The 27,883-nt window shown below is 42.8% G+C and overlaps 2 protein-coding genes across 15 annotated transcripts in view; one reads left to right on the forward strand and one right to left on the reverse strand.

Moving 5' to 3' along the window:
• The window catches only part of Hbegf (heparin binding EGF like growth factor), a 114,302-nt gene that overhangs the window by 48,303 nt on the left and 38,116 nt on the right, over positions 1–27,883 (reverse strand). The window contains exon 1 of one of the 6 annotated variants that reach the window (XM_059246556.1): positions 12,673–13,682. The exons of the other annotated variants lie outside the window; for them this stretch is intronic. The gene's annotated coding sequence lies outside the window, so the exon portion shown is untranslated. Of the gene's footprint in view, positions 1–12,672; positions 13,683–27,883 lie in introns of those variants that run through there. 6 annotated transcript variants of the gene reach the window in all.
• The window catches only part of Ankhd1 (ankyrin repeat and KH domain containing 1), a 116,785-nt gene continuing 102,294 nt past the window's right edge, over positions 13,393–27,883 (forward strand). For 4 of the 9 annotated variants that reach the window (XM_059246538.1, XM_059246542.1, XM_059246541.1 and 1 more), the window contains exon 1: positions 13,397–13,850. In XM_059246538.1, coding sequence (XP_059102521.1) covers positions 13,533–13,850 — 318 coding nt within the window. In that variant the 5' untranslated portion in view covers positions 13,397–13,532. Of the gene's footprint in view, positions 13,851–27,883 lie in introns of all 9 variants that reach the window. The other 5 variants (XM_059246543.1, XM_059246544.1, XM_059246545.1 and 2 more) reach the window with 3 other exon arrangements.

The raw sequence follows: 27,883 nt of genomic DNA on the forward strand, positions 1-27,883 counted from the left end.
GCCCGGCTTTGTTTTTGTTTTTTTGAGAAAGAGACACACACACATACAAACACACAAAGAGAGAGAAGGAGAGGGAGAGGGAGAGAGGGAGGGGGCTTTGCGCCTTTCCTAGAACTCACTTGGTAGCCCAGGCTGGCCTTGAACTCACAGAGATCCACCTGGCTCTGCCTCCCAAGTGCTGGGATTAAAGGCGTGCGCCACCACGCCCGGCTTTGTTTTTGTTTTTGTTTTATTGAGAAAGACACACACACACACACACACACACACACACACACACACACACATATACAAACACACAAAAAGAGAGAGGGAGGGGGACGGGAAGGGGGAGAGAGAATCCTGTGTCCCAGAATGTTCTTGAACTCCCTAGCAGAGGTTGGCCTTGAACTTCTGATCCTTACCTACATCTCCCCAGAGGTAGGATTACAGTTGTCTGCCACAATACCTACTTTTGCAGTGCCAGGAATGTAATCCAGAGCCTTGTGCATGGTAAGTATGTGTTCGGAACTAAATCTCCAAACTGAGGCTTTCTTAGTAACATTTGCTTTTCTTTCTCCTTTAAGTGCCTAACGAGAAAGAATACATTGAATGTTGGTAGATTTTTATACTAATGCCTTAAATAATTGTGCTAAGGTATCAGCAGGTTAGTTGTTTTCCCCCCAAGACAGGGTTTCCCCATGTAGCCTTGGCTGTCCTGGATCTTGTTCTGTAGACCAGGCTGGCCTCGAACTCACAGATCCACCTGCCTCTGCCTCCTGAGTGCTGGGACTAAAGGCATGTGCAACTACTGCCTGGCAAGCAGGTTAAGTTTTTAATTTTGTCTCTTTCTCCTCCTCCTCCTTCTCCTCCTTTTATTGTGACAGGGTTTCAATATGTGGCTCAGGTCAGCCTCAAACTCGTGGTGAGCCTCCTACTTCAGTTTCTCAGTGTTGGGGTTATAGGTGTGCCGAACCATGCCTGGATTCAAAAACAGTTGTTACTTCAGGGGCTCCCTGAAAAGGTCTTCAAACCTCTGGGCATATAAAGATCACACTTTTGAGAACTGTGGTGATAAAACTGTGTGTTTATGTTAAAAGATGTCAAATATTTCTTCCCTAAGTTCCCATTTCTCTAAATTAAGTGTATTTTGTAGATCTGAGAGTTGGGCATGTGGCTTATGCTTATAAACCCAGCCAGCCCTTGGAAGGCTGAGGTAATAGAAAGATTGCTGCTAGCTTAAGGCCTAGTATGGGTCACACAGTGCGTTCCAGATAGCCTGGACTGTAGAGTGAGATCCCATAACTAGCAAACAGTGGAATAGAAGTTACTTCAGAAGAGATAGTAAGGATTTCTTATGAGGTATTTGGTGGTATGTGCCTGTAGTTTTAGTACTTGGGAGGTAGAGGTGAGAGTGTCAGGAGTTCAAGACCAGTTTGGGCTACAGAAGACCCTGTCTAAAACAAACAACAACAAAAAACCCCAAAACCAAACAAAAATAATAATGTTGGCTAGCTTGGTGTCACAAGCCTGTAATCCCAACTATCCTAAGGGTTGAGGCAGGAGGATGTCACTTTCAAGGCCAGCCTGGCCAACAAAGTGTGGTTTCTTTAGGTTTACAGTGTAGTTCAGTGGTACAGTACTTGCTTTGTTTATTTGGTGCCCATATGTTCAATTCAATATTGCAAGAAAATTAGGGGGTCAGGGATATAGAGTACTTGCTTAGCATCTACAAAGCCCTGGGTTTGATCCCAGAACCCCATAAAATGGGAAGTAGTAACAGATATCTGAGTTAGACTTGGGAGGATAAGGAGTTCAAGGACATCCATGGTGACAGAGAGAGTTCCAGGCTAGCCTGAGCTACACACACACACACACACACACACACACACACACACACACACACCTTTTTATTTTTTTGAGACAGGTTTTTCTGTGTAGCCCTGGCTGTCTCAAACCTAGCTCTGTAAACCAGGCTGGTCTCAAATTTACAGAGATCTACCTGCCTTTGCCTCCCAAGTGCTGGGATTAAAGGTATGCACCATTACCATCCAGCTTAAGATTTTTATTTTTTTATTTATGTGTGTTTGTATGTGTACACCGTGCACATGTAGGTGCCCCTGGAGTCCAGAAGAGAGCATCAGTTACCCTGGAAATAGTGTTACATGTGGTTGTGAGCTGCTTGAAGTAGATGCTTGAAACTGAACTTAGGTCCTTTGAAAGAGCATGCATTGCTCTTAATCACTGAGCCACCTCTGCAGTCTCCCTGGGCTACATATTTTAGGGTGATGACCTGGGTGAGCTTAGAGGTTACTACAAAACTGCCACATGTTTTATAAACAAGTTCAAACAGTGCATATACAAGTAAAGTGTTGTCTTTTAAAAAACTGAAACGAGAGGTGGTAGATCAGAACTTCAAGTCTAGCCTGGGTTACATGAGACCCTTCCAGTACAATAGCATAGATTTTCTTAACTTTTTTTTTTCTTTTAGACAAGTATATATAGAATCAGAAAATATTTTAGCTGTATCACAAGTTATTTACCATTTCCTCACTGATGGACAAATAAGGTTTTAATGAATATTCATGTACATGTACACACACACACACACATGCACACACCTTGGCTCATATATGTTTTTGCACCACCTCTCCCCCAGAATTAAATAGGCTTGCTAAAGGAAAGGTATATGCATTAAAAAATCTGGAGTGGGGCTGGAGGGATGGCTCAGTGGTGGTGGGTTTAAGAGCATTGGCTGTTCTTCCAGAGGATCTAGGTTTGATGCCCAGCACCCACACTGTAGCTCGCAACTGTAACTTAGTTTCAGAGGATTTGATGCCCTCTTCTTGCCTCTGTGGGCACTGTATGCACATGATACACAGACTTACATGCAGTCAAAACACCCATACATATAAAATAAAAATAAATCTAAACACAAACAAACAAAACAGAAAAAGACCACCAACACAACTAAAAAAAAAAGGCCCCTAAGTATAAGCCAGTGAGATGGGTCAGCCACTGTGTAAGCCTGAGGTCCTGAGTTCAACCCCCAGAACCCACATTAAAAAGAATAATAATAAGCTGGATGCAGTAGCACATATCCATAATCCCAATGGCAGAAACAAGAGGGACCATACATCAACACCATAGAAGGAAGAGAACTGACTTTCCATAGGCATACCTGCGTTCTCTCTCTCTCTCTCTCTCTCTCTCTCTCTCTCTCTCTCTCTCACACACACACACTCAGATGAAGTCACCTCTAAGATGATCTTACTAAAGATTCTACCCTCTGCTCTGGTGCTCGCGGCACATGAGAAAGCACTAGAACTTATGAGGCCAATTATTGGACACGAGATTACGAGGCTCTAAGTAGTGGTCTAACCAGTTTTGTTTTAAATAGTTCTGAGTTCTTTTGTCATTCTCCAGAATTCCTAACATTCACATGAAATGCTAGGTTTATAGGACAGTATTACTGTTTCCTTTGGACTTTCTAGTATGGCACAATCTTGATTAAAAACTGCTGATTTATGAACGGAGATTTTGAGAGGTCACTGACAAGCCTGCCCACTTCTCAGATAGGTTTTCTACATGACAGTGTAATAGTGCAGTAATTCTCTTTAACCGGCAAACTTTTATATCTAAATCTCTGATGAAGTCCAATATTGTTGTTTTCTTCCCCAGTGCCACTAGTGATGACAACACAGGGTTTGAGAAGGGCTTCTAGGGGCTGGAGAGATGGCTCAGCGGTTAAGAGCACTGGCTCTTCTTCCAGAGGTCCTGAGTTCAATTCCCAGCACCTACATGGTGGCTCACAACCATCCGTAATGAGATCTGGTGCCCTCTTCTGACCTGCAGACATAACACTGTATACATAATAAATAAATAAATCTTTAGAAGAAGAAGAAGAAGAAGAAGAAGAAGAAGAAGAAGAAGAAGAAGAGGAAGAAGAAGAAGAAGAAGAAGAAAGGCTTCTAGAGGAAAAGTTCCAGAGAGAGTCCTGACCACTTTTCTTTCACGAAGCTTCAAGCAGACTCAAGGCTCAAACAGGCTTTCTATACACATGCTCTTGGGGCCACAGTAGACAACATGCCATTCTTTAAGGAAGAACACCTGGTAGGTGGCACTGTCACCTTGCCCTGCAGGTAAACGCCTTGCTGCGTCTCCTGATTTATGAGCCTGCCTTGATGAGTGAGGGGTGTGGCAAACTGAGTTAAGTTCAAACACTCCACAAGAGTTGCAGAGATCAGCCTGCAGAATGACTCAGACCTCACCTGTAGGTTAAAATTGCTCCTCCAATTGGAGTCCTGGGCTTGCTCCTTCCCTGCTTTGGTAAGTGCTTCTAAGTCTCACAGAAAGCAATGTGACAGGTAAGATCCTGTATGCTATCTCAGAGATTTTCCCAGGAGATACTAATGCCCAGTCTTCCAGCTACTGCTGTAGTAAAAAGGGGAATGTGAGAGAAGGCACGATGGCTCAGAGGGTAGAGCACTTACCACAAAGGGCCCCCCTCCCATCATCCACACACAACAGCAACAGTAATAATAGAGGTGTGAGCTGTGTGTGATTGTGAACACCGGCATTATTGGTGCTTGTTTAGTGGAGGCAGGAAGTTCATGAGTTCCAGGCCAGCCTCAGCTATATGTTGAGTTTGAGGCCAATCTAGGGTATATGGGACCCTGTCTCAAAAACAACAGTCAGGTATGGTGACCTATGACCTTGATGCCAGCACTTGGGAAGCAGAGGCAGGTAGACCTCTGTGAGTTTGAGGCAAGCCTGGTCTACATAGTGAGTTCCAGGCCGGTCAAGGATACAAAGAGGCCCTGTCTCAAAAAAGAAAAAAGAAAACAAACCTAAACCTCTTCAAGTGATGAGTTCAAGGGAGGCCAGTCCGCAGCTGGGGCCGCAGAGCAAGACTTGTCTCAAAAATAAAATAAGTTAAAAAGAAAAGTGATAGGATTATGAAACCTAGAGGATTCTCAGGAGTCTTTCTGACTCAAAAGTACGGACCGACTAAATGCCAGGCCACAGTAACCTGTGAATTGAGTGAGTTCTTGTGTTGGGGTTACTATCTAATGGCTCCCTCATCAAGAAAGTGTTTATACATGAGAACCCAAGTTTCCACTGACCTGGGAACTTTAAAGACTAGCAGGACATGGCACTAACTAAGGAGAGCTTCTAAAGAAAGCAAGTGTGGCTACCTAATTTGTAGTAAGATACATATGAAAGGTACAAAGTGAATACTTGAGGCAGAAGCAGAAGTCTGGACTTTTCCAAGGGGTCTATTGATTGTTTTGGTTTTGCATGTCCAAATGCAGACTGGGCTGCATTCCAACAGTTGCTGGTGTGCAATCCTCAGACGTTTGGCTTTTCCTATACTATGTACCCATATGGGGGAAATGCCATAGAACTGCTACAATTTTCAACTTTCACTGGAAAAACGCATCTTCCAGGGAAGGCAAGACCCAAAGTATACTCTCCAAGGGTTCACAGGGGAGAAGTGACTTAGTCTACATTTTGCAACTTGGTATCTTTTTGAAACATGTTTCTAGTTACTGTAAAGACACGAACCTATGTTTCTGTTCAACAGTTTCTCAGGAGTTCTGGACTTTACATGGGTTAAGTTCCTCCAAAGGATGAATCAGTCATCTACACCTTCACCTGAAAAATGGTTGTTGCTAGCCCAGGCATGGTGGTGCATGCCTAAGATCTCAGCACTTGAGAGGTCAGGGCAAGAGAATTCCCTTGAGTTTAAGGCTAGAGTGAGACCATGTCTCAAAAAACCAAGTAAAAGAAGTACAAACAAACAAAAACCCCTTCACACTGACAAGTATCCCATTTGACAAGCTCTTCATTTTATACATATAGTGATTTTTTTAAAAAGACAGTCTCATGTAGCCCAGGCTGGCCTTGAACATGCTATGTAGTCAAAGATGACCTTAAACTTCTAATTCCTGCCTTCCACTCCAAGTGATTAGGATTACAACCAATGCAACCATACCTGGTTTGATGAGATGCTGGGAATCAGACTCAGGACCTTGTGCATGCTAGGTTGGTACTCTACTAACTGAGCTATATTCCCAACCCTCCTTTAGTGATCTTTTCTCACTATCATTACTGAATCTTCTGATTACCCAGAGTAATGTATTACTTACAGATAAGTTAAAAAATTAATAAAAGTCACTTATGGGTCAGCAAGATGGCTCAGTGGATAAAGGGGATTGCTACCAAGCCTGATGACCTGAGTTCAATCTCTAGCTGGAATCCACATGGTGAAAGGAGAGAATCTACTCCCCCAAGTTGTTCTCTGTTCTGACCTCCACATACTCCCCCTGGCAACGCACATACTCACTCACACACATTTTAAAAAAAATAGACAAAACCAAAGAGGGGCTGGTGAGATGACTCAGTGGTTAAGAGCACTTGCTGCTCTAGAAAAGGACTGAAGGTCAGTTCCCAGGACCCACATCAGGTGGCTCACAATCACCTGTAACTCCAGCTCCAGGGAATCTGACACATTCTTCTGGCCTCCATAGATGTACATGTGAGCATACATACACACACACACACACACACTTACACACACACACACACACACACACTTTAAATAGAACTTAATACATATCATTCATAAAGCCATAATCTACATATGTAAATCTGGCATATGTAAATTTTGTTTTGTTTTATTTTGAGATCGGGTCTTATGTAGCCTAGGCTGGCCTCAAACTCACTTTGTAGCTGTAGCATTAGGATGAAGGTGTGTACAACCACACACACACACACCTTTTTTTTTTTTTTTTTTTTTTTTTTAAAGATCTCACTCTTCTGGAACTTAGTATGTTGACCAGGCTGCCTTCAACATTGGTGCTGGGATTGGAACTGTAGTGCCACATGTAAGGGGCTCACCTGAGAGCCTGGAATGGTTTGGAACTCACTATGTAGCCTAGGCTGACCTCAAGATCCAGTGATTCTCCTGCCTGTACCTCTTCAGTTTGGAGATTACAAGTGTGTTCCACCACACGCTGCTTCGTTAACTGATTTCTTTTTTGTTCTTTTCGGGCAAAGTCTTTTGTAGGGTAGGTTGGCCTTGAACTTGCTTTGCCAGGTTTGCCTTACCTCTTGATCCACCTCTCTTTACCTCCCAAGTGCTGAGATTACAGGCGAGCACTACCATGCTGGGCTCCATTAATTTAAAAAAAAAAAAAAAAGGTGATAGGGAGCTGGAGAGATGTCTCAGTGGTTAAAAGCATTTGCTGCTCTTCCACAGGACCCAAGTTTGTTTCCTAGCACCATCCATGACAGGCAACTCACAACTGCCTGTAATTCCAGCTCCAGGGAATCTAACACCTTCCAGCCTCTAAAGGCACCTACACACACACACACACACACACACACACACACACTGAATAAATAAAATCAGTGTGTCTGTGCATCTGTGTATATATGTGGGCACAAGCATAGCATGGTGAGTGAGGTCAGAGGGCAGCTAGTGAGAGTCAATTCTCTCCTTCTACCATGTGGGCTCCTGGAATCACTCAGGTCATCAGTCTTTGGTGGCAAGTGCCTTTATCTGCTGAGCCACCTTGCTAGCCTTACAAGTGTGTACATGCATGCCTGTGTGCATGTTGTGTGAGTATGTGTGTGTAGAGGCCAGAGGTCAACCTTGGGTTTGTCATTCTTCAGGCACCATCCACCTTTTTGTATGTGGTATATGTGTGTGTCTGGTTTATGCACACGTGGAGTTTGCATTTTAACTAGATTGGCTGGCAAGCAAGCCCCCCAGGACCTGTCAGTCTTTTTTTTTGTTTGTTTGTTTGTTTGTTTTTTTAGACAGAGTTTCTCTATGTAGTTTTGGTGTCTGTCCTGGATCTCGATCTGTAGACCAGGCTGGCCTCAGACTCACAGAGATCCACCTGGCTCTGCCTCCCGAGTGCTGGGATTAAAGGCGTGCGCCACAGCCGCCCGGCTGGATCTTATGCTGACTGACCCTTACCCTCCTACCCCACTCCAGCACTGGGGTTACAGACACACATACAGGTGGCTTTTTCAAAAAAGAATTTATTTTTTAATTATATGTATGTGTATATCTGCATATGGGTATGTGCATCTGAATGCAGTACATGCAGAGGCCAGAAGTGGGTATCAGACCCCTTGAAGTTTGAGTTATAGGACTGGTGTTAGGAACTGAACCCCAGTCCTCTGTAAGAGGAATATATACTCCTGACCACTGAGCCATCTCTCCATTCCTTCATCCTAGTTTGGGTTTCCATTGCTGTGAAGAGGCACTATGACCATGGCAACTCTTACAAAGGAAAACATTTAATTGGGGCTGGCTTACAGTTCAGAGGTTTAGTCTATTATTGTCCTGGCAGGTGGCATGAAGGTAGACATGGTGCTGGAGAAGGAGCTGAGGGTCTTATATCTTGATTGCAGGCAGGAGATTGTGCCACACTGGGTATAGCTTGAGCATATGATACCTCAAAGCCCACCCCTTCAGAGACACACTTCCTCCAACACCTACTCTAACAAGGCCACATCTCCTACTAGTGCCACTCTCTATGGGCCAAGCATTCAAATACATGAGTCTATGTGGGCCATACTTATTTAAACCACCACATGCCCCTTCTAAAGTTTATTTTTACTTATAAGTATATTGGTTTGTGTGTGGGTATCCAAGGGGGCTAGAAAAAAAGGTGCTGGATTCCCTGGAGCTGGAGCGACAGATGGTAGTGAGCTGCATGATGTGGGTGCCAAGAACCAAACTCAGGTCCTCTGCAAGAGCAGCAGAAGCATTCTTGTTCTCTTTCTCAACTGAGACAGGGTCTCACTATATAGAGTGCATTTTTTTCTGATGGTGGTACATGCCATCCCAGCACTCAGGAGGCAAAGGCCAGTGGATCTCTGTGAGTTACAGACCAGCCACGACCTACATAGTGAGACCCTGCTCCACTCTCCCTACCCCCCGAAACCACAAACAAAACCCCTGAAGTTGTAGAGCTTGCCCATCCCCCCTTTTTCTTTGCCTGCCTAAAAGATGGTAAAAAAGAAGTGTGCACTTAGAAACATTATAAATACACCATATATTACTGGGGATGTAGCTCAGGAGCAGAGACCTCATCTAGTATACATGAAGCCCCGTGTGAGGTCCTCCACACCCTAAATATACAAAACACAACAAATGAGGACAGATACAGCACCGTAAGTACTCCTGTTAGTTTTCTGTGGGACAATTTTTATTCTAATGCTCATTTCTAACAAATATTGACTGACTGAGACAGGGTCATGCCATGTAGCTCAGTTTGGCCTTAAATTTTCAATTCTCCTGCCTCAGCTTCCTGAATGGTGGAATTACAGGTGTGGACCACTATACCCAACTCAAGAATCACACGCACATACACACGTGTGGTTAGTCTGGGCTACAGAGTTCCAGTCAATAACAACAAATGTGCCAGTGGCACAAGCCTTTATTCCTACTACTTTGAAGACAGAAGCAGGGGGATCTCTGTGAGTTTGAGGCCGGTCTGGTATACATAATGAGTTCCAGGCCAGTCAGAGCTACATAATAAAAACAAACTGCAGCTTGAGTTTTCCTGCCTGGCCCACAGTCAGGGCAAATCTCTCTCACCTGGTAGTCCCACAGCCTCTCAGACCAGACCAAGTAAACACAGAGACTTATATTGCTTACAAACTGTATGGCCATGGCAGGCTTCTTGCTAACTGTTCTTACAGCTTAAATTAATCCATTTCTATAAATCTATACCTTGCCACGTGGCTCGTGGCTTACCAGCATCTTCACATGCTGTTTCTCATCATGGTGGCTGGCAGTGTCTCTCTGACTCAGCCTTCCACTTCCCAGCTTTATTCCCCTCCTTGTCCCGCCTACACTTCCTGCCTAGCCAATGGCCAATCAGTGTTTTATTTATTGACTAATCAGCAACACATTTGACATAAGAACATCCCACAGCAACAAACATAGGAACAAACCAAACCAAAAATCCAGCCAGGCACAGGAGTTGGAAGAGGGAAGGTCAGAAGTTCAAGGGCAGTCTCCCCTATTGAAAGTTCGAAGCCAGTTTGGGCTATGTGAGACCCCTTTTCATAAAATAAAAATCAGGAGCAGGTGAGATGGCTCACTGAGTAAATACGCTTGCCACACAAGTCTGGAAACCAGAGTTAGATCCCTGACAACTACGTAAAGGTGAAATGACAAAACCTCTTCCACCAAGTTGTTCTCTGACATCCACTTTAGCATTGTGGAATATGCAAACACACACACACACACACACACACACACACACACTATAAAAAAGATTGCAGGGTGGTGGTGGCACACGCCTTTAATCCAGCACTCAGGAGGCAGAGGCAGGCGGATCTCTGTGAGTTCGTGGCCAGCCTGGTCGACAGAGTGAGTTCCAGGAAGGGCTCCAAAGCTACACAGAGAAACCCTGTCTCCAAAAATCATAAAAAAAAAAAAAAAAATTTTTTTAATTAAAAAAAAAAAAAGGCCTGGAGGGATAGCTTGGTGGTTAAGAGCACTGGTTTTCCTTGCAGAGGAAGCGGGGTCTGAATCCTAACATCCAAACAGCAGCTCACAACCATCTCTAAGTAATTCCAGTTCCAAGGGATCTGACACCCTCTTCTGGCCTCTGTGGGTCCCAGGCACACACATGTGGTATACAGACATACATGTAGGCAAACACTTACACACATAAGAAATTTAAAAAAAAAAATTAAAAGCACAGAGCTGTAGTTCTATGGAATAGTCAATCATTCTGAACTACACACGAGTCACCAAAATTCTAGGAAACTTAGAGTCTCATAATAATAAACTACTGACAAGTGTTTCAGGTAAAGGGTCAGGGGAAACAATGAGTACTGCTCAATCATAGTGACCATGCTCTCTGAGTTAGTTGCTAGGTACTGAATCAAGAAGTATATAGTTCTCAAATGGATGGAGGAAATGAAAATATCCAGTTTCCAGTTTCCTCTCTTTCAGATTCATCAATTTGTTTAAATACTTTAATGTACTTATTCATCGAGTTGCATCAGAAATTATTTTTGTACTCGTGGTAGCAATGACAAGTAGGTCCTTTGTAATGTTGTACCAGTCAATACCTGTTTTTGCCCAAGGATGTATCCAAACCAATTCTGGATAATCCAGCTTTGAAGTGGGTTGGGCAGTGCTATTTTTTCTTTTCTTCTTCGTTGCTTAGTTTGTATCGTGAGCTAGTCACACATGCCTTGAAAATGTCGGAGGATGCAGGTTAATTAAAACTGTATATGTTAGCCGGCATGCCTTTAATCCCAGCACTCGGGAGGCAGAGGCGGGTGGATCTCTGTGAGTTCCAGGCTAACCTGGTCTACAGAGGGAGTTCCAGGACAGCCAGGGCTACACAGAGAAACCTTGTCTTGAAAAAAACCAAACCAAACCAAAACAAAGAATCCAACAACAACAAAACCTGTGTATGTTGTTTACATAAAAAGTTATATAAAGTAAGATCTCTCCCATTTTCTACAACTTACTACCTAGAAAGAACATTTACTAAGTATATTCTTATCATAGAAAACACTGTCCTTCCTGGCATATGAAATGCCAAAATGAGCAATTATCAAGTCTAAGAAATTTTAAAAGTAATAAAAAAAATGCTTGGCAGAACCAAGTGTTGGTATTACAAGCATGCCTGATTATGCCCAGAAACAAAACAAAACAAAACAAAACAACACTATATTTTTGTGAGCTTGGCTCTTAACGGCCAAGAGATGGTTGATCTCTTCAGCCCATTTATATTCTTTATAGTATTTTCAAAACCCAATTTAATGGAGGTGAAATACTGAATATTGCACAATCGAGATAGGTACAATTCTTTACAAGAGATCTAAGGAGAAAATGACAAATGTTTTGTTTTTAGCTAATGTGTACATCAGCTGGATAAAAGGACATTTTTCATACAAGCTTCATCAAATTCTTTTTGTGATTTTTAAATAATGAATTAGTGAGGAACCGTAACACTTTTAACCATTTTTATTGATAAAAAGGGGGGAGGGGTTGAGACGGAGAGGAAGGGGAATCATTAGAGACCGGCGAGCTCCTTGGTCAGAAATTTTGTTAGAACTGGTTTAGCTGGCAGAACCCAGGACGGGCAGCAAACTCCTGAAGAAAGAGAGAGGATTAACTAAGAAAAACGAATCTTCCCTCTAAGTTGGTCACTCTGCTCATCTGTGTGCTATCAACTTTAACTTATAACCACCCAGTGGGGAGGGTGCTCACGTTCCCATTTTACAGAGAGTAACATCAAACGCGCCGAGGTCACCAAACAAGTACGTGGCGGCACCTGACCAGACATAGCCCGCGCGCGCACGCCCTCTTTTCCGCGTCCAGCCTTGCGGTGGGATTCCACGCACGGTTCCATCTTCCTCCGCGGGACAGTTCCCGGGACGGAGGGATGGCGCTGTCCAGCCCGCGGCCCCGCCGGGCCATCCCAGCCGAAGGCTGCAGAGCCTGGCCACCACCTGGCGCGCGGGCGGACCCAGAAGCCTCGGGACGGCCATCCGGAGCGGCTCCCGGGTTGCTCAACCTCCGCGCGCCGGGTTCAGCTGGGACAGGCGGGATCAGGCCGGCCCGTCGAGAGCCGCGCGGGCGCTCCCAGTCCCCGGCTCCCTCCCAAAACAGCCGGAGGCAAACGGGTTAAGTAGCCTCACCTGTCCCGGAGGCGGAGCCTGCTGTGCTGACTGACGTCGCGGTCCTCCAACCAGGAAATGGCAGGAAGATGGGGCTTCGCGGAGACTGATTGCTTCTTTCCGCCAATCCCCGTGCAGCTACTTCCGGCCATAGCCGCGGCGCCCGTGGGAGAGCGACAGGTGGGAGCTACTTTGTTACCTCGACGCCTCTTGCATCTTGGACGCACAAGACTCTCCAAGCGAAGGGTTAGGTTTACTTCATACTTTGTTAATTCTTGCGGGTTTTCACGTCAGCCCTCCTTTTAATGAGAAATGGAAATTCCCCAGCCCTTTCCCGTCACCTCAGATGGGGGCGGGATGAACAATATCCTCACAGGCCAATTGTACCACGCGACGTCCCGTGACAAAATGAGCGACAATCTCTGGCGCCAATTGAGTTCCCCATTGTTAGGGTTCCTTTTGAGTGACCGCAAGGCCAACTAATCCACTGTAAGGTCGTGATACGATAGTCACGGAGGCTGACCAATAGACAGAGAAGAAGACCGGAAGTCAGCTCGGGAGAAGTAGGGGGCGGGTGTTCACAACCGCCTAGGCCTGCGCGCGTCAACGCAGCTTGGGGGCTGCGAGCCAGCTAGCAGCGCGTGACGGAGAGCGTGAGCGACAGATCTCTTTGGCCAATGGTTCGCAGGCGCCCGGGAGTCGCAACCAGTGATGAGTCTAAGGGGCGGGAGGCAGCAGGTTAGGCAGTGAGAAGTTAGTGGCGCTGCTGGGACGGGGGGGAAGGAGACGCTTCTTCCTCCTGCTGCTCCTCACCTTCCTGGGATCAGCCGCGGCTGTGGCCGCGAGTGATTCCGCGGCGTCTCCGGCTCCGCGTGCGAACCATGCTGACGGACAGCGGGGGTGGCGGCACCTCCTTTGAGGAGGATTTGGACTCCGTAGCTCCGCGATCCGCCCCAGCTGGGGCCTCGGAGCCGCCTCCGCCGGGAGGGGTCGGGCTGGGAATCCGCACCGTGAGGCTCTTTGGGGAGGCTGGGCCCGCGCCGGGAGTCGGTGGCGGTGGCGGTGGCGGCGGCGGCGGCGGCGGCGGCGGCAGCGCGGGCGGAGGGGACGCTGCGCTGGATTTCAAGTTGGCGGCTGCTGTGCTGAGGACGGGCGGCGGAGGTGGTGCCTCTGGAAGCGACGAGGACGAGGTGTCCGAGGTATAGCTCCAGGACCCTTGTCTCTAACATTGCGTGAGACGTGGATTCTTTTGGGTCAGCACCCGGCTGGTCCGCTCTCCCGCTTCCCGGGTGCAGTGTTCTCTTGACAGCAGTCGCCTGCAGGGCGACGGTGGCAGCGGTGCGGGCCTAGCGAGCGCTCTGCTGGCTCTTCGGCGCGCGTCTGGAGCGGGACGGGTCCCCGTCCCCGTCTGTAGACCCACAATAGGGAGCTCTTTAGTCTGCGAGCTTCGCGCGGGAACCCGGACTCCGCAGGCTACCTCCCGCCCACCCCGCGTTGGAGATGGGGGAGGGCGGGGTCTTTCTAGCCAGAGTCCCTGCCCTTGGTACTGAGGGAGCCGAGAAACACATTGGAGGACACAGCTAGCTCAAAAAAGCCTTTCTGCTGGTCCTCTGCCTTACCGTGTTGCCTTGCCTATGCATTTAAGTAGAGCGCTTCTTATTTTCTCTTTAGTTTGAGGCAGGTGAGTATTAAGTTCTCAGCTTTCACGGTGAAAAAAAATCACGTGACTGGCTCTTGGACGTTTTGTGAAGTTAGACAGGAAAAGGAAGTTCCAAGGCATCTTTGAGCTTCGGAATAGCTGGATAGTGGAGCGCTGAGGTTTTTAGCCTGGGAGAAGGTGAGGCATCCAACACACACCTTTTCTCGTGAAGAAAATGAGTTGAGCTCTTTCATTTCTTTTAGCACGTGTGCACATTTCAGGTGTGAGCAACTTAGGATGGTAGATACTCTTTGGTCTCTTGGGAGAAAAGTTGACATACATAGTTGTAGATATTTGCACACTTAATCGCATAATATACATTTATAAGTCACTATTTTCTTTGACAGAGGTCAGGATAGAGTACTGTACTGTGATATTTTTAAAGTGCTCAGAATTATTGTGGTTTTTTTTTTTTTTGGCTATGATTTATTGAATGTTTTAATTTAGCCTGTGAGTTGCTGTGTAGATCAGGCTGGCTGAACTTTATGTGATCCTTCTCCTGCCTATATCTCCTTAGTGCTGGATTACAGGTGTGCAACGCCATGCCTAGCTAACTATTTCTTCTATGTTGGTCCTAACATGCCTGGTTCATCCCTTGTGATTTTAACCTCTGGTCCTGGTGTTAAAGTACAGGAATTTTTGTGTACCACAATGATCCTGGCTTGTACATTTGAGAGGAATAAGAAGAAATTATTGCAGAGTACAGTTACACACTGTTATTCCTAGGTCTGAACAGGAGTTTCTTTGGACTCAACATTTTACTTTGGGGAAAAAAAAGCTATGTATGTTATCCATCCATATTTTTTAATTTCACTGTAAGAAAATAAATGCTAAGCCAAGAGATGAGAGAAGAATTTTACTTGGGTAGTCAGTTGTTGGGATGGGTAGTCAGTTGTTGGGAGAGTCTGCAGCTCCCTCAAATTTGGGTTTGTGGAAGGCTTTATCCTTTCAGTGAAACTCTATGAGAGCTGAACCCAGAACACATATTCAGCTAGGAAATAAACTGGTGGTTAACTTTAGATTCTAAAATTTTGTTTCATTTTTCTTTGTAACTTGAAAGGGAAGCTCTGAAAAGGTTGGCTTTGTTCTAGATGTTAGGGGAAGATAGTCACCTTGATTTGGGGACCACTTTGACATAATTGGCATGGATGAGATTAGGGGTTACTAATAGCTTTTATGAATAGTGTTTAAATTTCTTCACAGATAAAAGTGCTAGTGAACTTCCAAGTCAAATTTCTGTTTCAGTGTTTGTTTCTGTCACACACACATATTTCATATAATGTGTGTTGAAGCTATGGGTATAATCTATACCTTTTCATCTTTTTTTTTTTAAATTTGAGACAAGGTCTTACTGTGTAGCTCTGGCTGGCCTGGAACTGGCTTTGTAGACAGGTTGGACTTGAATTCACAGAGATCAGCCTGCTTCTGCCTTCCAAGTATCAGGATTGAGTGCATGTACTGCCATGCCCAGCTTAATACTTAAAGTTTTTTGGTTTTATATGTAATAGTGTTTTGCCTATATGTGTGTACACCACTTGAGTGCCTGGTGCCCACGAAGTCCAGAAGAGGATGTCATGTCCCCTGAAACTGGAGTTACAGCTGTTTGTGAGCCATCATGTCGGTGCTAGGAATTGAACTGGGGTTCTTTGGAAGAATAGTCAGTGTGCTTTTAACCACTGACCTCTCTCTCCAGCCTCAGAACACCTATTCCATTGTTGGTTTTGTTTTTTCAAGACAGGGTTTCTCTCTGTAACAGACCTGGCTGTCCTGGAACTCACTCTGTAGACCAGGCTGTCAGAAATCAGAGATCCACCTGCCTCTGCCTCCCAAGTGCTTGGATTAAAGGCGTGTGCCACCATGCCTGGCCAGAACATCTATTCTTATTCTCCTGCTTACTTATATATTCTGTGCCTGCCCCCCCAAAAAAAAAGATTTTGGGTATGAGTGTATATTCATATTTTTTTTTTTTTGGACAGGGTTGTTCATTGTAGCCCAGGCTGGACTTGTGTGTGCTAGGCAGTCTTCTGTTTGTGCCACCATTATGTCTGGTTGGCTGGCCTTCTTTTCTTTTTCTTCCCTTAAAAACAACAATAACAACAACAGAAAAAGCAAAACAACTTTAGTTTTGGAATATAGCTCTCTGAGGTTTACAGAGTTTTTTGGGGAGATAGGGTGGGGTTTCATGTGCATGCAGTTTGTTAACCTGTGGAGAAGGAAAGCTATTTTTGTGGTTTTTCCTTTCAGAAAAGAAATTCTTGAGGTATTTCATAGCAGCAGTAAGTGTTGTAGGGTATATATAGTCTGCCTTTGTGAATGAAATGAACTATTTTGCTTAAGTAAGCTATTTACCTTTTCTGTTTTCTCTTTCATGAGCTGTCTTATCCTTTTGCTTTGGAAGGGATAACAATGTTTTTAGGAAAATACTAACCTATGAAGTATTTGATGAAATAATAATATCCTAATTTTCATGTTTCCTAAATTATTTTAAAGACAATGAATTAGTTGTTACATAGTTGGAAGTGGAGATTGTCTTCTTCCCCATTTGGGGCAGAAGGTAAGAAATGAGAAATAAAAGACCCAGTACTGTCTCTAATGGTTATGTTAAAAGGTCCTGCAGTTTGAGGAGGGGATCTAGGACTATTACTATTAGTAATTTTTTTCTTAATCTTATTTTTTATTATTATTATTATTATTATTATTATTATTATTATTATTATGTTGCAGTAGCATTCTTGTGGATGTCATAGGGCAACTTGTGGAAGTCAGTTCTCTCTACTATGAGTTCTGGAGTTTGAACTGAGGTGGTTGGGCTTGAAGTGTTTGTGATTGCTGAGCCATCTCTCCAGCCTCCATACAATTTTTTTTTTTTTTTTTAAATACCGGAGTTATATTATCTTAGGGAATGCTGTCATTTGGTTATTTATTTGTTTAGTGGTGTTGGGGATTAAACCTAGGGCCTTGCATATGCTAGCAGTACTCTCTAATTACATCCCTAGCATCTCTTTACTTTGTAAGATTTGAGAGAGGTGCTTTCTAAGTTTCCCAGTCTAACCTTGACCTTGCTTTTTAGCTCAGGCAGGGATTAATGTTGTTTTGTTTCTGTTGTTGTTGGTTTGGGGTTTTTTTTTTTGGTGTGTGTTTTTTGAGACAGTCTCACTGTGAAGCCCTGGCTGTCCTGAAACTCATGGAGATCCACCTACCTCTGCTTCCTAATTGCTGGGATTCCCAAGTGCCTATGCCACCACACTGGACTTAGAACTTTTGATACTTCTGCTTCAGCCTCAGTGTTAATAGGCTGATGCCACCAGATTCAGCTGTTGCATATGGATTTAAATATAGGGGAATATCTGTTTTGTATTTCTTCAGGGTTATTGAGTCTCTTCCTTCTCCATATAAGTCCTTAACTAGAGGAGTTAGAACTTACATTGGATAATAGAGGTCAGGTTAAAAATTTCTTAGCGCCAGGTACAGAACTATAATCCAGTGAGTTGGGAGAATGAGTTGGAAAGATCAGGAGTTAAAGGCCAGCCTCAGTTTCATAGCAGGGCCAGCCTGAACTACATGAGAACCTGTCTCAAACAAAACCAATGTAAATGAGTTAAAATTATTTTTTAAAGATTTATTTTTATTTATATGTATATGTGTGGTTGGAATCCCTAGAACTGGAAGGCGGTTGTAAGCAGTTCAGTGTGGGTGCTGGGATCTAAATTCAAGTCCTCTGTAAGAGTAGTCCATGCTCTTCACCACTAATCCATCTTTTCTTACAAGCCAGTTTATTTTTTAAATTATTTTATGTTCATGAGTGTTTTGTTTGTATGTATCTGTGTGCAGTGTCCACAGAGGCCAGATGAGGGTGTTGGATCCCCTTGGGACTGGAGTTACAGACAGCTGTGAGCTACCATATAGATTCTGGGAATTGAACCTCGATCCTCTGGAAGAGTAGTCAAGTCTTCTTAACCACTGAACCATTTTTCCAGCTCACAAACCATTTTTTGTTTATTTGTTTTTTGAGACAGGGTCTCACTGTGTAGCTCTGGCTGTCCTGGCACTCACTATGTGAGCTGGCCTCAAACTCACAGAGACCCATTGGCCTCTGCCTCCCTAGTGCTAGGATCAAAGGCATGCACCACTACGCCCAGTTACAAACCAGTTTTTTTAATGTGAATTTTAGAGTGAATACCTTTTCCCTTTTTAACAGGCTGAAAGAAATAATTCCTAAAGAAAGGACTTTTGGGGCTGGAGAGATGGCTCAGAGGTTAAGAGCACTGCTTGTTCTTCCAAAGGTCCTGAGTTCAATTCCCAGCAACCACATGGTGGCTCACAACCATCTGTAATGAGATCTGGTGCCCTCTTCTGGCCTGCAGGGATATGTGCAGACAGAACACTGTATACATAATAAATAAATAAATTTAAAAAAAAAAAGGACTTTTTTAGATTGATGAATTTTAAGTTACCTATTGTAAGAGTATGCATATACTATATTTGAATAATACGTGACATTTTTTTAAAATTATGAAAATGCTGGGTGTGGTGGTACACATATATACCTTTAATTCCAGGCAGACAGATTTCTGAGTTCAAAGTCAGCCTGGTCTATATAGACTATATATCGAGTTTCAGGCCAGCCAGGGCTACATAGTGAAACCCTGTGTGGGGCAGGGGGGAATTACTACAAAGTTATGGGGCTTAAGGTGTATCTCACTAGTAGGGTAGAACTCTTGCCTAATACACATATATCTCTGGGTTTGATCTCCATTAAAGGGGAAGAAAAGGGTAAATTTATTATAAAACTAAACAGTCTTATGAAGAACAATTCAACAGTCTAGAAAGAAAAGGTAACATAATAAGTTCTTCCCACTTCAACTAGCATTACAACTCACATTCTTTAAGGTAGCCAACGATCTTTTTCTTTTAATAAATGTATATCATATTGATAGTTTTTTAAACACGTGCCATATTTACAATTATGTAAAAGCACAAAGATGCTGAATATGGACCTGAAAATTATAGCAGAAGATTTGTAGGGATTTTTTTCCTTTCTGAAAATTACTTATAGATTCAAAAGCACAGGCTGGATAGGTGGGTCAGTAGTTAAGTCAAAAGCACAGACCATATAGAGTTTGTTTTTCCTCCACTGGCAAAGGAGCTAGTTAATTTCTTTTAAGTTATTTGTTATATAACACAGAGCAGGGTTTTTCAGTAGCATAGTGAAATTTGGGGCCACATCAATTCTTTGTTGTGAGGATTCTCCCATGCATTAGCAGCATCTGTATCTATCCACTAGATGCCAGTAGAAACCACGTAATTGAGATAGACCCAAATCCTTCAGATGTTCATCTGATGCCTCCTGTGAACAAAATCACTCTTGCTTGAGAACCACTGGGATAGAGGCCACTCTTGTCAGGGATGGCAATTTTGTCATGAGTACTCTGTATTCAAACTTTAGGTAAACAAGGTGACTCACTGCTTTTAATAGCATCTCAAGGCTTACACTTAACCTGAACAAGAGAGAGAGAGAAAGAAGGTACTAAAAAGTTTAATGTAAAACTAGTCAGAAATGTTTTAAATTTTCTAAAGTAAGTTTATCAGTTAAAAGAACTTTTACTTTAAATATTTTCAAAAAGTTTACCTAGTTTTTGTGAAAGTAAACATACAAAAATTGTTATGAGGACTTTCAGTGTGTTCAAGACAGAAAGAGTTTTATTATATAAGTACCAGTGATAAAATAGGAAATATAACTATTCTAGTGTGTAAATTTTGGAGACATTGGAAATGTTAAATCAAGAAGAGGCTATGTGCTATTACTGTAACTATTGTATACTTTTAAGAGTATCAATCGTGGACAATATCATTCTGTAAAGCAGTAAGACGGTATAGAAGTTAATGTGTTGATTGTGATTATTTAAGTTATGAATTTAGAGCAACGTAGAACTGGTTGGTGTGAGTGGAAGGAGACCTTATTGTGAAATGAAGTATGAGAGTTTTGTTTCTGTTAATTTTTTAAAAAAGCGTCTTTAAACATATAACATGTAGTTCATAATCTAATAAAGGACAAATGATGAACTCCCTTTTTTAATGTTGCTTTAAAAAATTGTGTATGTGAGAGAGCAGAGGGAAGAAGGGAGGGAGAGGGGTGAGGAAGGAAGTGCGTGACCCATTGTCTGAAAATGTGGAGGTCAGAGGACAACGTTTGGAAGTTGGTTTTCTCCTTCCACTTGTAGATATGGGTCCAATGAAGGTTTGAGGTTTGTGTGGCAGTGTGTTTACCTGCATAGCCATCTTTGTTGTCCCTGTTTCCGCCTTTCTTGAGACACAGTGTCACACATACAGCCCAGGTTGGCCTGAAACTCAGGATCGTTGTGCCTTTAATCCCTAAATGCTGGGATTACAGGTACCTATCCTTTTTTCCCTTAGTTCCTTTCTCTTATGTGTGTTTTTGAAATAGGGTCTTACATAGCCCAAGCTGGCCTCAAACCTGTTATGTAGTTTAGGATGACCTTGAACTCTTGCTCCTCCACTGGAGCTAGAGGTGTGGACAGTCATCCAGTCCAGCTCTCTAGTCTTAAAGGAAGCACAGGGTCTTGCTTTCTAATTCATGCTGGCTTTGAACGCTTTAAAAAAAAACAAAAACAAACAAACAAAAAAAAACAGAACAAAAAAACCAGGGTCTCTCTATTTAGTCCTAGCTGTCCTGGAACTCCATATGTAAACCAGGCTGGCCTCAAATTCAGAGATCCTTCTGCCTCCTAAGTGCTGGGATTAAAGTCACCAAGCCCAGCCTCGATTTGAATTCTTGATCACCCTCCTTTAGCCTTGGGAATGGAATTATAGGGATGTGCCACCATCTCCAGCTTTTGATGGTCGTGAATAATGCTGCTGTGAACATAGGTGGACAAATATCTCTTTTAGATACTGTGTTTCATTCTTTGGATATATGACCAAAAGTGAAATTCTTTTTTTTTTTTTAAGATTTATTTATTTATGTACTTTATGTATATGAGTGCTCTATCTGCATGTACACCTGCATGCCAGAAGAGACATTATAGATGTATAATGTAACTGTGGCTTGGAACTCTGTTTGGCATTGTTTACTCATTCAGTCTTTGCCTTTTTTCAAGACTTATTTTAATTTTAATTATGTGTCTGTGTGGAGCTGTGTGTGGAATCTGCATGTGAGTGCTTGTATTAGTGGAGGCCAGAGGCATCAAATTCCTCTTGAGCTGGAGTTAGAGGTGTTTCTGAGGTGGGAGCTAGGAAGAGAATTCTGATCCTCTGCAAGAGTAGTATGTGCTCTTAACCACTGAGTCATTTCTCTAGTCCTACGGTTTACTCATTTTTTACAGAAGAAACTGTTTAGTGGGTGGACCTTCTTCATGAACTCATATTTCATAATAAAATTCCATAGTTCCAGGCTGGGAATGTAGCTCAGTTGGTAGAGTGCTTGCTTAGTACAATAGGAAGATCTGGGTTTTATCCTAGCACCGTGTAAAACCAAGCTTTATGGTACAAGGCTGTAATTCCAGTGCTTGGGAGGTAGAGGCAGGAGGATCAGAAGTTGAAAGTTGTCCTCAGTGCATACTGAATTAAGAGTTTAGAAGACAGCAGGGGCTCTAATGGACCCTATCTCAAAAGAAAAAAAAGTAAAAGTGAAAGAATTCTAAAGGTCCCTGCCTGTGTCTTAGGATACAGGCAAGCTAAGTAAGGCAAGAGGATCATGGAGTGCCCAGGCCAGGCCAGCCTGACCTATACATTAAGGAATCAAAGGATAAGGGCAGCTGGGGAGATAGCTCAGTTGATAAAGTACTTGCCAGGCAAGCATGGTGATATGAGTTAGATCCCCAATGTCCATGTAAAAAGTAAAAAGCCAGAAGTGGCAGTGTGTATTTGTAATTCTACTCTAGGGAGACCAAGACAGGTAAATTCCCTGGAGCTTGCTAGCTGCTAGCCAGCCAGCCTAGCCTATCTTAGCCTAACTTAATTGGCTATTATTCCCAGGCCTCAGTGAGATACCTTTTCTCAAAAAAACAAGGTGTATGGTGCCTGGGCAGGAAGAACATCTAAGGTTGTCCTCTGGCCTCCACCTCCACCCCCTTCCTAAGCAGCTGAGGCTATAACTCATTTGGTAGAGTGCTAACCTAGTGTGGATGGATCCTTAGGTTTGATCTACACATAAACTAGACTTGGTGATGTCCACCTGTAATCTCAGCACTTTGGGGGCAGAGGCAGGAGAATCAGAAATTCAAGGTGGTTCTTAGCTACATAGTGAGTTACACAAGACCCTTTCTCAAGCTAAAACAAAACAAGAATTGGTGATTGTAGCTTGGTGGTAGAGTATTATCATATCCTGTACAAAGCCAAGGATCTGTCTTTTTTGCAAAAAGAAAGCAGAAAAAGTCTTTCAAAAGTTTTAGTCCTTAATAACTTAAGAATTCTTTTAAAATGCTTTCTGTCAAACCTGATGACCTAAATTCAATATCTAAAACCTGTATAGTGGAAGGAGAGAACTGATTCCCACAGTTGTTTTCTGACTTGCATATGCATACTATGGGACACAAAACACACACACACACACACACACACACACAATAGCAAAAAAAATTTTTTTAAATTAAAATGAATTTTGCTTGGTTGAACATCCATCCATTCATTCATCTATCCATCCATGCTGGGGACTGAAACCTAAGGTCTTGGACATCCCAGGAGAGAGCTCTGTGGCTGAGCTATATCCCTAGTCATTTTTTTTTTTTTTTAAGATATCATTTCATACTCTAGTATTATCCAGGCTGTTTTGTAACTCACTGTGTGTAGCCCAGGCTTCTCTGGAATTTACAGCAATCCTATTTCAGCTTCCCAAGTGTTGGGATTATAGGCATGAGCAGCGATGCCTGGCTCCCAGCTTTTTGTCTTTTTCTTTGTGATGCTAAAGATTCCAGCCCTCTTTCCTTTTTATTTTTTGAGACAAGGGTCTCAGTAAACTGCCCAGGCTGGCCTTGAACTCAGTTCTAGAAGGTTTTGAACTTCTTGCCTCAACCTCCTAGGTATCTGGGATTACAGGATTACACCACCAGGCCTTTCCTGATTGTTATTTTTGAGTAGTTTTATTTATTTAGAGTCATCTTATTTGTTAAGCTTTATGCTAAGCTTTAGATGATGAAAAAAAAATACTTCCTGCTCTTCAAGATATCAGGTTTTTTTTCCCAGTAATAGGAGCATTTCAAGGAATGAAAAAAAACTTTTACATGTCCTTTTAAACTCCTTTCACTATTAATGAATTATAGTGCGTGTCCCAGGAATGTTGCAATTTAATTACCTCATCATATTTAATTTTGTTATGGCTCTGTGACAATCCAAGATACCAAATTCAATTTATAACTCTTGCTATGCATTAATTGCATGATCTCTATAAATTTAGTGTTTGAGTCTTTACTTGAGGCTATGGATAGACCTTAAGAGGTAGATCTGTGGCCTGGAGAGATGGCTTGGCAGTTAAGAGCACTGACTGCTCTTTCAGACATCCTGAGTCTAGTTCCCAGCAACCACATGGTGGCTCACAGCCATCTATAGTGGGATCTGATGCCCACTTCTGGTGTGCAGGCATACATGCAGATAGAGCACTCATATTCATAAAATAAATACACAAGTCTTAAAAAAAAAAAGAGGTGGACTTACAAGCATAATTAAAATAAAAGCATTCCTACTCAGTTATCATGGATTGTTGTCTTGTGTCTTGTGCTCATGTTTTAGGAGAAGTCCAACTACTTTATCTTATGAACTCTTTGTGTGTGTGTGTGTGTGTGTGTGTGTGTGTGTGTGTGTGTGTGTGTAGATGTAGGCAGGAGCATGCCATGGCATGTGTGTATGGAGGTCAGAGGCAAACTTTTTTTTTTTTTCTCGAGAGACAGGGTTTCTCTGTGTAGTTTTGGTGCCTGTCCTGGATCTTGCTCTGTAGACCAGGCTGGCCTCGAACTCACAGAGATCTGCCTGGCTCTGCCTCCCAAGTCTGGGATTAAAGGCATGCACCACCGCCGCCAGGCCAGAGGAAAACTTTTGGGAGTGAGTTCTCACTTTCTACCTTGTCATGGCAGGGTCTCTTGTTTCTGCTACTGCACTGTGTCCTGCAGCCTAGCTGTCCCATGGGCTTCTGGGTAATTCTTCTGTCTCTGCCTTCTATCCCATGTCTGGCTTTTCACTTGGGTTCAGGGAGTTGAACCCGGATTGACAGACTTTCCTGGCCAAGTGCAATTAGTACTTTTGTCTGCTGAGCCACTCCTTGGCCTAATGTCCTGTATACTATACCAGCATATTCTACTTCTAGGCTTTTGCCATTTTCAGGTCCCTCTGATAAGAACATTCTCCTTTAAGATATCCAGTGTAGCTTCCCTCTTCCCTTTCTCTTAAGTAATTTTAATCTGAGTGGTGGTATTGCTGGATATCCTTGGCCTGTTAATTAGTGTGTTTGATATAGCATTGACTTGACTACTTTTTAACACTGAGCTACATACATCAGCAGCCTGATACCCCCACTTATTTAAGCTATTTAATTTTTTCTGTGTAGCCCTTGGCTGGCTTGGTGCTCCCTGTGTATCCCAGGCTATTCCCACACTCTCATACCTTAACCTTCCTCGTGCTGGGATTACAGCCATGTGCTACTGTTCCCGGATTCTTTTAAGAGACCTTCCAACTATCTATTGTTTGTTTTCTGTAAATATCTCAACCTCTCCAGTTCTAAAACTGAAACGATCATTTCCTTCCTCCATCCACCTCATCCCTTCTTCCTCCATATTTGTGTGTGTGTGTGTGTGTGTGTGTGTGTGTGTGTGTGTGTGTGTGGTGCTGGACATTAAATCCATGGCTTTGGGCATCATCCTAGGCAAATGCTTTAGCACTGAACTAAATACTCAGCCTCATCATTGTAAGTAGCATTGCCCTAAAACTAGTAACTTATTGCCCTAACTCAAGTCAGAGACCTCATAGCTCATAGTGTTGCTACTTCTCACCATAGACATCTAACTCATTCATTTTTCTGTGTTCTCACTTCTGCTATAAATGAAACTGTCTTTCACCTTTACTATAGCTGTCTGTCTGCCTCTAATCTTGTGTCTCTAGATCTTTACCCTGCCATCAGAGTAAATTCTCTTTTACCAAAATGTTATTTATTTCAGCTGGCTTGTAGTCCTGCAACTGTGGAGGCTGAGGTAATAGGATTGCTGCTAGCCTGGGCTGTTGAATAGTCCCAAAAAAAGAAAGAAAAAGATTTTTCACAGCATACAAGATTATTTAGGATTTTGCTCTTGTTATCTTTCCAGATTGACCTCCATTTGCTTATTATATTTAAGCCATACCAAATTGCTGTAGTTCTGAACATCAAGCTATTTTACGTCCTGGAATATATGCTTTCGCTGCTTTGGCTTCCAGAATCATAGTAGTAACTATGATATGTTGAGCGCTCATTGTCCACTGCACTAAAATGCTTCCTTATATATTCTAAAAATAAACCTCGTAGGTACCATAGAAGGAAAATTATATGGTTCTTAATTTGCATATGAGGAACATGATATATAATACTATATATATGTATATGTATATAACACAGAGAGTTATATTCAGTTAATGATAGTGCTAGGCTTTTTCTTTCTTTCTTCATTTTTGAGGCAGGATTTCTATACCACAGCCCAGGCTAGCCTTAAACTTGACAACTCCTTCCTTAGCTTCTGAATAAGATATAGATGTGTATTCCCACATCTAGCAAGAGTCAGGATTTGACCTGATTCAGGCCTTTGATTTTTTTTTAAAGATTTATTTATTTATTATGTAGATAATGTTCTGTCTGAATGTATGCATGCAGGCCAGAAGAGGGCACTGGATCTCATTACAGATGGTTGTGGACCACCATGTGGTTATTGGGAATTGAATTCAGGACCTCTGGAAGAACAGCAGGTGCTCTTAACCTCTGAGCCATCTCTCCAGCCCGACCTTTGGGTTTTAAAATCTGTTTATATACTTTTTTTTTTCGGGGGTGGGGGGTTGGGACAGGGTCTCTCTACATAGCCCCATCTGTCCTAGAACTCAGTATGTAAACCAGGCTGGTCTTGAACTCAAGAGATCTGCATGCCTCTGCCTGTGGGTTGCATGTGCCACTATGCCCAGCTATGGGCTTGATCTTAACTGTAGGCTGAAGAGTGATAAACTTTTTTTTTTTTTTTTTCTTGAGATGGGTTCTTGCTATGTTGTCCAGGCTAGTCTTCAACTTGTGGCCTCATTGATCATTCATTCTACATCAGCATCCCAAGTAGCTGAAACTATAGGTATACACCATGCCGTAACCAATTTTTTGAGACTAGGTTGTGTTGTATAGCTGGCTAACTTCAACCCTCATGATCCTCCTGCCTCAAATCTTTTGAATGATGAGTTGTTTTTTTTTTTTTTTAAATTTATATGGTTGTGTATGTGTGTGTGTGTGTAGGTCAGAAGACAAAGTGTGGGAGTTGTTTTTTTCTCCTGCTGCCAGAGTTTTAGGGTTTGAACTCGGGTTACCAGATTTGTATGGCAAGCATCTTTACCCACTGAGTCAGCTTGATCTCTCCACTCCACCCCCCCCTTTTTTTTTTTTGAAACAGTGTAATCCAGGTTTGGTCTCAAACTTACTATGTAGCCAAGGCTATTCTTGAACTCCTGCTTTTACCTTCCAGGTGCTGAGATAACAGGTGTGCCACCATACCTTGCTTGTAAAGGCTTTGTAAAGACTACCAAAAATGAAATTTGTGGTTGCTAATATTAACTGTCAACTCAATGCAATTTTTACTCCTATTTAAGAGCTTAGGTGATGACACTTGTCTTTGCCTGGTTTGACCACATGGCTAGTGTAGTATGTATATAATCAAAATAATGCATATGTTTTATGTTAGAAGTCTTGTTTGTTTGTTTGTTTGTTTGTTTTTCAAGACAGGGTTTCTCTGTTTAACAGCTCTGGCTGTCTTGGAACTCACTTTGTAGACCAGGCAGGCCTTGAACTCAAAAAGATTCACCTGACTTTGCCTTCCAAGTGCTGGGATTAAAGGCATGTGCCACTATCACCCAGCCCCCCCCCCCCCCCAAAAAAAAATCTATTTCTTAGAAATGTAGGCTAAGAATAAGATAAAGTAAACTAGATACTGATTGTTGAAAAAATTTTTTTAAATCATTTTACCATTATTAGTCTTAAACCATATTAGTATAATTGAAAGTTTCACATTTTTATACCTTTATGAGATGGGAAACAGAACAGTAGATAGAAAAAAATAAAATAGACCTAAATATGAATATTAATTGTGGGCTAGAAAGCTGGCTCAGTGGCTAAGGCTGTTATGCTGCTCTTGCAGAGGACCTGAGCTGGATGCCCAGCCGTCCATGTCAGACAGCTCAAATCACCTATGGTTCTAGTTTTAAGGGTCTGGTTGCTTCTTTGTCTGTTTTCTGAGGGCACCTGTGCTCATGTTAACATAACCCACAGGCACATACATATATAAATAATTAAAAATAAATCTTAATAAATTC

This window comes from Peromyscus eremicus, chromosome 19 (assembly GCF_949786415.1).
Source record: "Peromyscus eremicus chromosome 19, PerEre_H2_v1, whole genome shotgun sequence".
Taxonomy (NCBI): Eukaryota; Metazoa; Chordata; class Mammalia; order Rodentia; family Cricetidae; genus Peromyscus; species Peromyscus eremicus.